Source organism: Ziziphus jujuba, chromosome 12 (genome assembly GCF_031755915.1).
Source record: "Ziziphus jujuba cultivar Dongzao chromosome 12, ASM3175591v1".
In the NCBI taxonomy this organism is placed as follows: Eukaryota; Viridiplantae; Streptophyta; class Magnoliopsida; order Rosales; family Rhamnaceae; genus Ziziphus; species Ziziphus jujuba.
Window position 1 is genome coordinate 17,459,228 of NC_083390.1, and position 14,596 is coordinate 17,473,823.

At 40.1% G+C, this 14,596-nt stretch overlaps 1 protein-coding gene and 1 pseudogene across 1 annotated transcript; one reads left to right on the forward strand and one right to left on the reverse strand.

Annotated features, from left to right (window-relative positions):
- Positions 1 to 4,429, forward strand: part of LOC107429100 (non-functional NADPH-dependent codeinone reductase 2-like) — a 34,282-nt pseudogene extending 29,853 nt beyond the window's left edge.
- A 7,761-nt stretch (positions 4,430 to 12,190) lies between these two features.
- LOC107429761 (caffeic acid 3-O-methyltransferase) lies at positions 12,191 to 14,171 on the reverse strand. The gene is made up of 4 exons (XM_016040507.4): positions 13,670 to 14,171; positions 13,047 to 13,357; positions 12,775 to 12,839; positions 12,191 to 12,604 (listed from the first exon to the last, which is right to left on the reverse strand). The coding sequence occupies exons 1-4, from the start codon at positions 14,128 to 14,130 to the stop codon at positions 12,308 to 12,310; spliced, it is 1,134 nt and encodes a 377-aa protein (XP_015895993.3). The 5' UTR covers positions 14,131 to 14,171; the 3' UTR covers positions 12,191 to 12,307.
- Between the last annotated feature and the right edge of the window lie 425 nt (positions 14,172 to 14,596).

The window sequence follows — 14,596 nt, forward strand, 5'->3', positions numbered from 1 at the left end:
AGATATCGTTTGGTGTTCGCTCCCCGGGTACCCATTTGGGAATTACCCGAATAAAATATTAATATTTTTGGTTGGTCCACTGTGGTTGTTTAGGTGCGCGTACGAGTGGCGGAGTTGATCCCGAGGAGGATCTTAGTTGATTTAAGCGCTCAAGGTGAGTGACCCACCTTCAAAAATTATTTTGGCAATTAATTATGTTTAATTGGTATTTAAATTATGCTCATGTGGTATGATTTAATTATGGTTTTATTTTGGTTTAATTTATTGTTATGCATGAGCAAAGTGTATTTTGGTAGTATTTGTACGTGGTTTTAAATTTGATTTTCCGGGCATAATTGGGTTAAATATTTTACGAAAATATTTGTTTAAATTTTATAAATTATGCCCGCGGTATTTTTATGGTTGCATCTCGTACTTCGAGAAAATTGTGGTTTGTTGGTTATCAATGTTTCGTACCGGTTTATTAAATAAAAATATGTGGGATGGTAAGTGTGAGAATTTAATGTATTTCCCACGGTAATTTTGGAAAATGGTACGGTTGGTTAATGATGTTTATTTTTAGACGCACTCATACGGTATTGGTGTTTTGGTGTATGGTGTTCTGGTGTATGGTGTATGGACACGTGGTAGCGCTCAGGTATTATGTGGTTTAGCGCGCGGTTATTACTTCACCCGTGAGTTGCCATTGGACCGTGGGCAGGCAAGTTTGTTGTTGCGCATAGCCGCCCCCCTCCTTGGCCGGGTTGATGGTTTCAGCAGCGGTACTGTCGGGACGCCGAAGTGCCGTTGCAGGTTTCTCTCTTTAACCCCCCGCCAGTCGGTGCTCGGGACGCTGGGTATCGGAGGGCATCACCGGTATATGGTGTGGTGCGTCGGTGTAAATTGCAAATAATGTTTTAAACCCCAAAGGTGTTCAAAGTTATTTACTATAATTTATTACATTTTAATTATATATTGGGTATGTATTTATTTAATTATTGTTTATCAAATGGTTTAATCCCTTGGTTTTCGAGAGGTATGTACACTGGGTTTTGCGAAAAGGTTTTAAAAAGGGAACATTTCAAACGGAGCGATTGGTAAGAGTTTTGAGGGAAATTATTAGTTTTCAACAGTTATTATTATTTATTTATTAATTGTTGGTATTTGTTCTATTCCTTATTTGCTATTAATATTATTTTATTATCACTAAAGGTGTTCAGTAGTTAGGGTCACTCACTGAGATGATTAGCATCTCACACTCTTAAATTCCGTTCCCTTAGGTGCAAGTGGTGGTAGACGTTCTTCCAGAGCGAACCAAGTTTTCCGCTGCTGTTGTGTTTCGAAAAGTACTTCCGTACTCTTTCATTTCAGTGTATTATTTCTTTCAGCCTTGTTGTATTTCTGTTGAATAACACTTCTTAAAGCTCTGTATACTATTGTGATACTTATGTTTTATTTATGCACTGGACCGTTGTTGTTGTTGAGAAGTGCTGAAATTTGTGGAATAATTTATAGTTTGCAGGAGGAATAAGGGGATGAGTATAGAAGTGTGTTTTCAGTGCAGGTAATTTGTGGTAAGTCCATCCCTTAGGGGAGGCTCTTTCGGATATTCCGTTGGAGGGTCCGGTAGGGTTTCCCTGGGATCAGGGTTTGTCTATGGTTATGGGGAAGGAATTCTGGACGGATCCTGACACGGTGGCTGAAAGACTCAGTTGAAGCTTCGGTCGAACTTCAAGTCGTCGTATCTCCCAAATGGTGAGGAATCTGGAAAAAATAACCACGGGAATGAGTTCAAAGGGGTCAAAATTAGTGGAAAAGGTGTATGGGTTGGCCTGAAACGGCCAAAAATCGAGAAACTCCAGCGACCCACCTCGTTGGCTGCCGCGGACTTCGCCGGCCCGATCGAGGCACGTCCGACCGCATATCGCAGTGAAATTTCATAGATGAGCTCACCTTCAAGTGACCTTTCTTGTTGGAAGGCGCGTGTAAGTGATAGTTGGCCAGAAATGGGCAAAATGTCGATGACCCAGTTTGATGGTAAACCGGTCAAAACGACCCAGTTTGAACCCACGGGTCTAGGGGAAGAATATCTCGGGTTTAGGAGATGAAATGGGTATTTTGGGTTTTCTTCTTGTTTGGCATGCTTACCGAGGCTTGTATAGAGCTTAAGGTTACTAACAGACAAAAATTGGAGACTGGTTTGGACACTGATATAAAACTTATGCTTAAAACTTCTCAGAACCATAACTTTTTATCAGTAACTCAGAATTTGACGTGCCACCAGTGTATGAACTCGTATCGATGAGATCCACACATGGTACCTCAGTCAAATAAAAAATATTGGCTATCAAAAAAGTCAACTTGGACTCACATATTATTCACTTGGTCAAACTTAGTCAAACTTGTTTAATCATGTGTATTTTTGAACGGGGTGTTACATGTAATGATTTGGAGTTAGAGTTATAATCATTGTGATTTGTCTACAGGTTGTGTGAAGAATTCATTAGATTGGAGGAATGAGCAGGTGCATTCGTGTCTTGCAGAGCTCCCTCATGTGTAGATTGTGAAGAATCTATTGCATTGGCAGCATGAAAGATGTTTCGTCCGTTTCCCTAAGAACTACACTGTTGTTGGGCTTGATTCTGTCGAATGTTTTAAGTTCTTAGGTTGTTGAGAACCCATATCCCATTTTTGTATTTGCACATTTCCTTAGTATGGCCTTTCTTATCACAATACTTGCAATGAAATTTTAGAGTTCGACAATTTTCAATTGTATGACCTACTCTACTTCAATGATCACAATGCTTATCTTTGGAGATACTTGAGTAGTTGTTTGATCGGCCATGTACTGCAGCAGCAATTGAAAAGCTTTCACTTGTTTCCGATGTCATTTGTCATTCTGTTTCTTTGATTGACAAACGAGTATGCCTGATGGATATTCGAGGAGAATATTAGTGTAGACGATCTTGTAGGTGTCATTGAGGCCCATGAGAAACTGCATCAGTCGATCTTCTTCTTTTTTATCGTAGTGTGCCTTCATCTGATTGCCGGTGAGGATCGACCGATACATCTCTAATTCATCCCAGAGTCCCTTGATTTTTGTGAAATATGATGACATTTTCATTGTTCCTTGTGAAAGAGATGCTAAGGATTTCTGAATTTGATAGATTGCTGGTGCATTTCTTTGTGAAAACTGATCTTTGAAGTCATCCCAAACTTGTTGAGCAGTCTTTGCGTGAACCACCCCTTTGGTGAGATTCGGCTCGACCAAATGAGTGAGCCATAATAAAATCATGCTATTGCATTGATTCCAAAGAGCATATTTTGTTGGTTGCTCTTTTTCACCTGGTGGTTGGATTGATCCATTGGTAAATCCAATTTTGTTTCGCTGTGAGAGCGTGAATCATAGCTGTGCTCCGTGAAGGATAATTGGCTCCATTCAATTTTGTTGCAATGAGCGTATCCCAGACTCATCTGAATGATAGACAAAATATGGGTTTGAGGGGTCCATAACTTTATTGGTGTAAGGGTATTCGGGGTTTGATGTCATTTGTGGTGTTCGTTTGTATATGCTATGGTGTTTGTGGGTGTTCTTGGGCTTAGAAAAGTTAAGTGATCAGTCACCAGGACAATGCTCTAATACCATGTGAAAAATAGAATATATGGAGAAAATTTGGTTGAATAGCTTTTCTATATTTTTCGAATGAATAATGTAGAGCATATATATAGGCATGTACAATAATCAATCAATCCTATTTCTAAGGTTAAGAAAACGTGGTCCACCGATAGTGGGATCTGATCAACACTAAATAGAGAAAGTCAACTAAGGTCATTTATTACATATATTACAAAAATATATCTTAATAAATTTCCAAAAATTGATTAAAAAAAAGTGATTAAGGATGAAATGATAGCATTATGATTTGGTACTGATTTGGAGAGAACCACAATTTTTTGGTGAATTTAAAATTGTAAATTTTGTTTGCACTATTAAGCTGTAAATGGAGTTAAAAAATCAATAATTGCTATAGTCACCGGAACAAAAGTGAGACTCATTTGGCTTGTCGTTATTTTGTCCTATCACTGGATTTTATGATTTTTTTTATTTATTGCATTTTCATATTATTGGTGGAAGAAATAGTTCATATAAATAATATACATATTTGTATATTTTCATAAGAGCTGGTTAATTTTTCCCCATATATATATGTATCATGTGTGAAAGGTTTGCTTAAAATGGGTTTATGAGCAAGGAGTGAGCCTTGTAGTGAAGAGTTTCAGAGAAGAAAGAATTGCAGAAAACCTTGAAATATTACATTAGAAACATACTGAAGAGGAATTGAAGAAGATAAGTCAGATTCCACTAAAGAGAGGGTCTCTAGCTGAGCATTTCATCTATTATAATGGTCCTTACAAGTCTGTCATGAAGATTTGGGATGGCAAGGTCTAATTATTTATTAAGTATCATTTGGTTTGTAATGTAAAAGATTCAATAAATTAAATTAGTTCCAAATTATGATCAGTTTCTCAAGATTTACTACGCATGCTCTTGAAGAATTTCTAGTATGAGTATATGATGCAATGCAGTCGGCAAAATTCACTGTTTTCTAGGAAAATAAGTCAGATTCCACATAAGAGAGGGCTTTTGGCGGAGCCGAGAAATACATTTCAGAAAATGGTCCTTACAAGTCTACCTCGCGATTCGGGACAAAGAGAGTCTAGTTACTTGTTAGCTCCTGTTTAATTGGCTTGTAATAAAATGTTTTTAATGAAATTGGTTTGTAATCAATTTTTGAAAAAAGCTATTTGTCATCCTCGTGAACAATCACAATGAATTAAATCTACGTATCAAATAGCAAATTAAATTGTTAATATTAAAAAATTCAATTTTAGTATAAAACATAATAAAATTAAATATATTAATTAAAATTTATCATATAAATGATGATCATTATTAATGATGACAAATAACAAAATTTTTAATTTTTTTATATTCAAAATTGCTCCTATGTATTGGAAAAAAAAAAAGATATTGATAATTTCATATGTACTGTTGGAGTGAAATGTGCATAATAGAACTTGTATTATATATTTTAAAACTATGGGTTAGATTCTTCCTCTCTCTATAAGTTAAATTCTACCAAATTAATTTAATTTATAAAATTTAAGCAATTGTTACAGAGCTAGGGTTATTTATCCTATCATATCTAGTGAAACCGAGACAAAGTGATAATTATTAAATGGTTTTATAATTACTATTTTTTGTTCTAGTGGAAGACAGAACCGCAATAATATTGGTTTGTTTGGCTAGCTGTTTTAAGAAAATATTTTTTTTAAAATACTTATATTATTGATAAAAATATTTGTCCATTGTTTTTAGAAAATAATTTTCTAAAACAAGAAAAAAACAAAAATTTTAACACATTTTTTCTTATTTTGAAAATAATTTTAACATATTACAAGTCATCCAAACCATCAATTTAGTATCCAACTAAGGCTTCAAATCATTGAAATGGGATTGAGACCTGTGACTGCTTGAATAGCGTCGTGATGCATGAACACCTAAATTGACCCAATCTTCAGGAACTGCCTGAGTGTAAGAGTCATACACTCCTTCGCATTTTGATTGTAAATACCAAGCCAAGTTCATCCAGGGTCATGAGTCAAGCCCATGGTCACTTGCTTGGATCTCTAGCTTTTGTTATTCGAAATAGTGCCATTATGATTTCTCGCATATTTTGATATGTATTCCTGTCGGAATGAAAATGGCCCGATAAGCTCTTTGGAGGGGGGTGGCTAGTCGGCGAGTTGTTGGGCTAGACCACTAGCATAGGTGAGAACTTGTAATAGCGTGCTTGTAAACCTCTCTGCTGTTCTCTCCATCGAGACCGAATAAAACGAACGCATTTCCAGTTCATCGTATTGTTGCCTTGTTTACTGACCCCATTTTCTAACGATTGTGTGATTACATGCTTTATTTTATTGCTTGCTTGGTGCATGCACAATACTAATATCGTGTGGGTTATTTGCTTGCGAGGGACATTAACGGTTGGCTTACTACCCGCGAGGGGCGAGTAAGCACCGCACGGCCCCGTTGTACGCTTAGAGCGGTGGGACCGTGACAGTTGGTATCAGAGCAAGGTTGGGAGTCACTCGCACAAGATGCCGAAGCTGACAAACGAAATGCGGTTCGATAACATCGACCAGCAGCTCGGGGAGCTTGCTGGCGTTGTAAATGCACATATTAGAGGCCACAATTGGCAGGAGGCCTTCGAAAAGATGGAGACACTCGATGACATAGCCAGTCGAGTGAGCGCACTCGAGAGGAATCAAACCACATGGGGCAATGCCGGCCCTTCGAGCTCCACTGCGGGCGAGCGAGATGGAGCAATGGAAGAGGCCATAGAGAGATTGATGTCTACGGTCAACGAACTGACGGAGGACTTTCGAGCCACCGTGGAAGCCCTAAAGATTGAAATGGGACAAATAAATACCAAGCTCGCCATCACCATGCGAGCGGTAGAAAATCGACCTGCTGTCCCAGTGGGCGGGGACTATGGACGGATGAAAGTGCCTGAGCCCCGAGCGTATGGAGGGGCACGAGACGCGAAGGAGCTCGAAAACTTTTTGTTTGATATGGAACAATATTTTCGAGCAATAAAACCGGATTCGGAGGAAACAAAAGTGACGATGGCTACAATGTACCTAACCAATGATGCAAAATTGTGGTGGCGATCCAAATTCGAAGATATCAAGAACAATAGGTGCATCATTGACACATGGGACCAGCTACAGAAGGAACTCAAGAACCAATTCCTTCCCGAGAATGTGGACTACATTGCCCGACGACATTTGAGAGAATTGAGACAGACGGGTAATGTAAGGGACTACGTGAAAGCTTTCTCGGCCCTCATGCTCGATATACGCGACATGTCTGAGAAGGATAAGCTCTTCTACTTCCTGGAAGGGCTAAAACCTTGGGCCAGGACAGAACTTCAACGACAGAGAGTACAAGACCTAGCCTCAGCACTAGGGGCAGCGGAGCGCCTAATGGACTACTCAACAGAGAGCCCCATCAATAGAAGGCCCCAACCGTCTCCTTCGAATGCCAATAGCAGTAGACCCTTCAGGCCTGCCAATCTCCCAAGACCTGGGGGAAGCGACAGTAGGAAACCTCCGAACACGAGAGAGCCTCCACCGCGGAACCCCAATGCATTCGGATTTAGACCCCGGCCTCTTACATGTTTCCTATGTAATGGTCCCCACAGAGTGGGCGAATGCCCCCATAAGACCGCTCTTAGTGCTCTACAAGCATCTATTCGCTCCCAAGAGCACGAGGGAGGGCGAGAGGAGGTAGTAGAAGAAGGAGAAGACGGCGCACAAGTGGGAGCGCTGAGATTCTTGAATGCCCTTAATGGACAGGTCGTTCAGGCCAGGAAGACCAATGAGAAAGGTCTTATGTTCGTGGATGCGGCGATAAATGGAAAGGCCGCAAAGAGTGTGATGGTGGACACAGGTGCCACCCACAACTTTTGTTCAGAGATTGAAGCTCGAAGGTTGGGCCTACGCTTACAAAAGGATGCGGGGCAAATGAAAGCAGTAAATTCCAAAGCCTTACCTACGGTGGGCCTGGCGAAACAAGTGCCTCTCAAGTTGGGAACTTGGGAGGACCGGGTGGATTTGATTGTAGTACCAATGGATGATTTTGATGTAATCTTGGGAATGGACTTTCTAGTGAAGAAGAAGGCAATCCCTATTCCCGCCGCTAACAGCCTGTTGATGATGGGGGAACAAACAGGAGTAGTTCCCGTACAGAGGAAGCAACTGAACAACCCCAAACTTCTATCGGCCCTCCAATTTAAGAAGGGAGTAAGACGCAAAGAACCCTCTTACATAGCATTAGTGGTAGCGAGGGAGGGTGAAGATGATGAAACTACCCCTCCTATGGTGCTGGATGCCTTAAAATCATTCAATGATGTGATGCCGGACAACTTACCAAGGAACCTACCTCCTCGACGAGATATTGACCACAACATCGAATTGATACCAGGAGCAAAACCTCCAGCAAAGGCACCTTATCGGATGGCCCCTCCTGAGCTGGCAGAGCTACGGAAGCAACTCGGGGAACTTTTGGAAGCAGGGTTTCTGAGACCCTCGAAGGCACCTTACGGCGCTCCCGTATTATTCCAAAAGAAGAAAGATGGAACTTTGCGCCTGTGTGTAGATTATCGAGCCCTGAACAAGGTCACGGTGCGAAACAAGTACCCGATCCCTTTGATAGCTGACTTGTTCGACCAGCTAAGCGGAGCCAAATTTTTCACTAAATTGGATTTGAGATCAGGATACTACCAAGTGAGAATTGCTGAAGGGGACGAAGAGAAAACCACCTGCGTCACACGATACGGAGCCTTCGAATTCCTGGTGATGCCTTTTGGGTTGACGAATGCACCAGCAACATTTTGCACCCTCATGAACCAGGTATTTCGAGACTTCCTTGACAAATTTGTGGTGGTGTATCTTGACGACATTGTAATCTTCAGCCCTACCTTGGAAGAACATGTCGAACACATTCGAATGGTACTCCAGAGACTCCGAGAAAATCAATTATTTGTGAAGAAGGAAAAATGTGCTTTTGGCAGAAGACAAATCAAATTTCTGGGACACATCATCGAGGAGGGGAAGATCCGTATGGACGTGGAGAAGGTTAAAGCCATCCAAGAGTGGAAAACTCCCGCTAATGTGAAAGAACTTAGATCATTTTTGGGATTGGCAAATTACTACCGCCGCTTCGTAAAAGGATACTCGAAGAAAGCAACTTCCCTAACGGAATTGCTAAAGAAGGAGGTGCCTTGGGAGTGGAGCAAGGAATGTGAGGGCGCATTCCAGGATCTAAAGGAAGCTATGATGAAAGACCCAGTGTTGGCCCTGTCGGACATCACCAGACCCTTCGAAGTCCAAACCGATGCATCTGACTTCGCTTTAGGTGGAGTCCTACTCCAAGATGGTCATCCTGTCGCCTACGAAAGCAGGAAGCTATCAGCGGCAGAAAGAAACTATACGGCTCAAGAAAAGGAGATGCTTGCCGTAATTCATTGCTTAAGAACCTGGAGGCACTACTTATTGGGGTCAAGCTTTGTAGTAAAGACTGACAACTCAGCCGTTAGTCACTTCCTTACACAACCTAAACTGACCCCAAAACAAGCTCGTTGGCAGGAATTCATTGCGGAGTTTGACCTTCAATTTGAGCACAAAGCGGGGACCAAGAACCAGGCGGCGGATGCCCTAAGTCGCAAGACGGAGCTTGCGGCACTAAGGGTGGTGGCTAACATGGCTGCGAGTACTATCGCGAATTCAATGCGAGAGCTGATAAAGCAGCATTTAGGGGGAGATCAGTGTGCTCAGAATATCCTCAAGTTGTGCAAGGAGGGAAAAACTCGTCAATTTTGGGAGGAAGATGACCTGCTGTGGACAAAAGGAAATAGGTTATTTGTCTCGAAGGATGGAGACCTAAGAAAGATGTTAATGAGAGAATGCCACGACACTTTGTGGGCTAGACATCCGGGGTGGCAAAGGACGTATGCATTAATCAAACAGGGTTATTATTGGCCACAGATGCGTGACGATATTATGGACTACATCCGAACCTGTCTTGTGTGCCAACAGGACAAAGTTGAGAGGCAGAAAACACCAGGGCTGTTGGAACCTCTATTCGTCCCGTCATGCCCATGGGAGAGTGTGTCAATCGATTTCATCACCAACCTTCCAAAGATCGGGGATCTTTCAAGTATTTTGGTTATTGTGGATCGATTCTCGAAGTATGCAACATTCATCCCTGCCTCAAAGTTCTGTACGGCCGAGGAAACTGCCCGCTTATTCTTCAAGTATGTGGTGAAATATTGGGGTGTGCCGCGCCACATTGTAAGCGATAGAGATGCCAAGTTCATGGGATCTTTCTGGACAGAACTATTCAAGCTTCTTGGGTCCCAGCTCAATATTTCCTCCAGTTATCACCCACAAACGGACGGGCAGACAGAAAGATTCAATGGCATGTTGGAGGAGTACCTACGTCACTTTGTGAGTGCCAACCAGAAGAATTGGGCGCAACTACTTGATGTAGCTCAATTTTGCTTCAACGCACAGAAGGGATCTCCCACAAGTAAGTGCCCCTTTGAAATAGTTAACGGCCAGAAGCCCTTACTTCCACACACAGTCGATGAGTACCAAGGAAAGAATCCAAGGGCTTTCAATTTCACCAAAGAGTGGAAGAACAACATGGAAATAGCCAGGGCCTACTTGGAGAAGGCAGCAAATCGGATGAAGAAATGGGCAGACAAAGACCGACGACCCCTAGAGTTCAATGCGGGGGATATGGTGATGGTGAAGCTAACTCGAGAGCAATTTCGCTGGCTAAGGGACAGAGACCCCAGGTTGATGAGAAAATATGAGGGACCAATGCCGATCATTGCCAAAGTAGGGAGGGCATCGTATAAGGTGGTTACCCCAGGATGGATGAGAGTGCACCCGGTATTCCACGTCAGCAACCTCAAGCCATACTACGCCGACGAGGAGGATCCAGCGCGCAACACTCCAGCAAGAGCCGAAGTCAAGACCAAGCTGCCGAAGACAACCAAGGAAGTGGAGGAGATCCTTGCAGAACGAACCAGAAGCGTGCATCGTCAGCCAGTACGAGAATACCTCATCAAGTGGAAGGGACTAGGAGAAGAAGAAACCAGCTGGGAGAAGGAAGGCAACTTGGCAGCCTACAAGCAGCAGATCGAGGAGTTCAAGGCAGCGGAGTCGTCGAGGGCGTCGATGGAATGAGTGGGGGAGGATGTAAGAGTCATACACTCCTTCGCATTTTGATTGTAAATACCAAGCCAAGTTCATCCAGGGTCATGAGTCAAGCCCATGGTCACTTGCTTGGATCTCTAGCTTTTGTTATTCGAAATAGTGCCATTATGATTCCTCGCATATTTTGATATGTATTCCTGTCGGAATGAAAATGGCCCGATAAGCTCTTTGGAAGGGGGTGGCTAGTCGGCGAGTTGTTGGGCTAGACCACTAGCATAGGTGAGAACTTGTAATAGCGTGCTTGTAAACCTCTCTGCTGTTCTCTCCATCGAGACCGAATAAAACGAACGCATTTCCAGTTCATCGTATTGTTGCCTTGTTTACTGACCCCATTTTCTAACGATTGTGTGATTATATGCTTTATTTTATTGCTTGCTTGGTGCATGCACAATACTAATATCGTGTGGGTTATTTGCTTGCGAGGGACATTAACGGTTGGCTTACTACCCGCGAGGGGCGAGTAAGCACCGCACGGCCCCGTTGTACGCTTAGAGCGGTGGGACCGTGACACTGAGCATATCTGAGACCATAACCACTTGAACAGACCTAATACATAGGAAGCTCAAATGGATTGCATATCTGAGCTATTCATAAAAATGGCATTTATAAGAAAATACAGTAAAACCTCTTTATATTTATAGAGTTGGGACCTAATAATTTTATAACTATAAGAAAATTTAAATTTTAATAGATATGTAGTTTAAAATTCTAGTGTCTAATACAACAGATACAATTTTCAATTTATAAAGTGTTACATTTTCTATATTAGAAAAGAATCTGCAAATAATATAATTTGGTATTTAAATATTTTGACTTCAATAAGAAGGTACCGGCCATATTCATAGATGATGTAACAACTTTAAAAATTAATTTTCAAACAACTTTACGTAACTATTTTATGTCATCTTAAATTTTTAATATACCATATGTATTTTGCAATACATATAATTATCATTTTATGGAAGCAAAATGCCTTAAAATAAGAAGTAAAAAAATTATAATATTTTATATTGTAAAGTTTATTCTTATTTATAACTTGACTAAATTAAAACCAAAATTTTATATGACTAAAGAAAAATTATTCCAATATAGGGTTATAACAGCAAAACTTGTTTTGTCTTCACAAAAATGGTATCCCCTCTCGCTAGGATTAGGATCACCCATATGTTATATATGTGTCTCCTCCTACATGATCCACACTTGCAACATGTATAAATATTATAGCTATGTCAAGTAATATATGTACACAATTCACTGCATTGTATCTGTTTCATCTTTCTGAAATGCCTCTGGTAGTAACATATTTTATTATATTGCACATGGTTGTTGAAAATTCAGGGAAGCATTTGAAAAAAAAAAAGAAAAAGAAAAAAAAAGCACACATATTGCAGAAAATGAAAGACAAATTTTAAGTGTTTCAGTTTCACACGACCTCCCTATTGATCTGCATATATGGCACCAAGTAGCACAGCCACATCTACTTGATGAATTCCATAACCCAGAAATTATAGACAAAACATTCAAATCTAATGCCACTAAATCCAGCAGCGGTTGCTAGAGCTAGGAATTCTTGTCGGCTCCTTTCTTTTCCTTGAGGGGTTTGAACCATCATAAGAACATCCATTTGAGAGGTGCTCTTCCCAGCAGTGCTAGTCTCTGGCATAACTGGAAGAAGCTCCTCCACAACAATCAGCTTTCCTTTGCCCGGAATGGCCTCATAGCAATTCTTCAACAGCTTTATGCACTTCTCATCATTCCAATTATGAAGTACCCCCTACAAAATTGTATACATCCTAGACCATTAGTTTTGTCACACTACCCAAACAAAAAAAAAAAAGTAAAAAATCTCTATTTCATTCAAAGGCTTATCCACTAGTAGCATTTTCAATAAAAAAAGAATTAAGACAGATTAAACCGAACTCAAATGTTTCAGAACATATATACCTTCATAAAAATGGCATCTCCACTGGGGATACCCACAAACATATCTCCTCCTACATGTTCTACACCTACAACATATTTACACATATAGTCATACAATATATAATAAACAACAAACTAGCAAAGGGCACTCTATGATAAAGAATAAGAAATTCTAATCTGCGTTTTAACAAATTCAAAAGAAACAAGATCCATGTCAGCAAAAAATAAAGAAATAAAATAAATAAATAAATAAATACAAGATCCAAGATTGAGCTAATTAACATCATATATACCTGGATAAGAAGCAGCATGTTTTATAACATGAGGCAAGTCAAAGTTGATACCATTGATGTGTGGGTATCTGGAAGTGATTAATTTAAGGTTCACTCCCAAACCACCACCAACATCAACCAGTTGCTTAAGAGGTTCAAAACCCTTGTACAACTCAAGTATCTTTTCCATAATGATAGTGCTATGGTTGTACATAGCAGCCTTAAAAACCTTGCTAAACTTGGTGTCCAAGTCTAGGTATTCATATATGTGCGTTCCGTGAGCCCTAGTAAAAGGATCTCCTCCTTCGAGAATGGCCTCTTTTAGTTTTGACCTACAAGGTTAAATTAATTTGTAGTTACTGTCCGTGCATATATATAGAAAGAGAGTTGCTCTGTTGGAGACATGTTAATAATACAAGATGAATATCATCAGATGATATGTGAAAAATTAAGGGTGTTATCTTAATTATTAAATTAATATTAAAATTCTAGTTTGACAAATAGCAACCTAAAACACTTTGATATTTTGTCAAAATATTTAACATAAGATGCAAACTATATTTCTAACAAATCAAAACTTCATGTTAATATTTTAATTCATATATATATATAGGAGTAAAAGAAACTAGAAAGCAGAAAGAGACCAGCTAGTTAAGGTGACATTGTCTTGTGGGAGTACTATACAAGGGCCTAAGGAAACACCATCTTTGTCAGTGACAAAGAATTTGGAGACAGGAGCAAGACCGTAAAGCCTGTGGAAATTCGATCCACTCGCATTAGTAGGGTCACGATGAGCAACCAAAGAGCAGGTGAGAACAGAGTGGGAGGCCAAGAGCCTAAGAAGGCGGTCCAGCATGGCGGGTGCATCAGGGTTGGTGGTGGGCATGTGGGCTGCAATCACTGAAGGAGAGAGCTTTGCCTCATGACCTGCTTTGGCTATGATATCGAATATGCCAAGCTCGATGGCACATTGCAAGGAGATTGACAATGCAGAGGACATAGCCAGTTGCATTGCATAGGAGAAACTCAAACTTTCTCCTCCTCCTCCTTCTTCTTCCCTCCTTTCCTCTGCACCATGGAATTCTCTGTACTGAGGGCATGCCATTTATTTGAACTCACTTTGAGAGACTTCTTTCACTCTCTGTGCTGGAACCTTTATATACAAAATATGATAAATATAGAACTCAAAAACTTTTTTTTTTTTTTTTTCTTATATTGAACATGCTGAAAACGATATTTTTTTAAACGGCCCCCCACCCACTGTAGACTACGTCACATATAGATAATTAAGTAAAACTTTGCTTTACAAAGAATCAAATCAATTTAATAATAATAGTCAAATCCATTATTATTTTTATTATTATTTTCTGAAGATGGAATTCTACTTATTGTTGAGGTTACAACAGTGTCAATATCCGTTAATATTTCAATTCAGCTAACAATGATATATTTAATTGGGTTTTTTCATATTATTTGATATATAAATTTGTAATACCCCTAAATATTTTGATTCACTCAGCAATAGTATATTTAATTGGATTTTGCCATATTATTTGATATATAAATTTGTA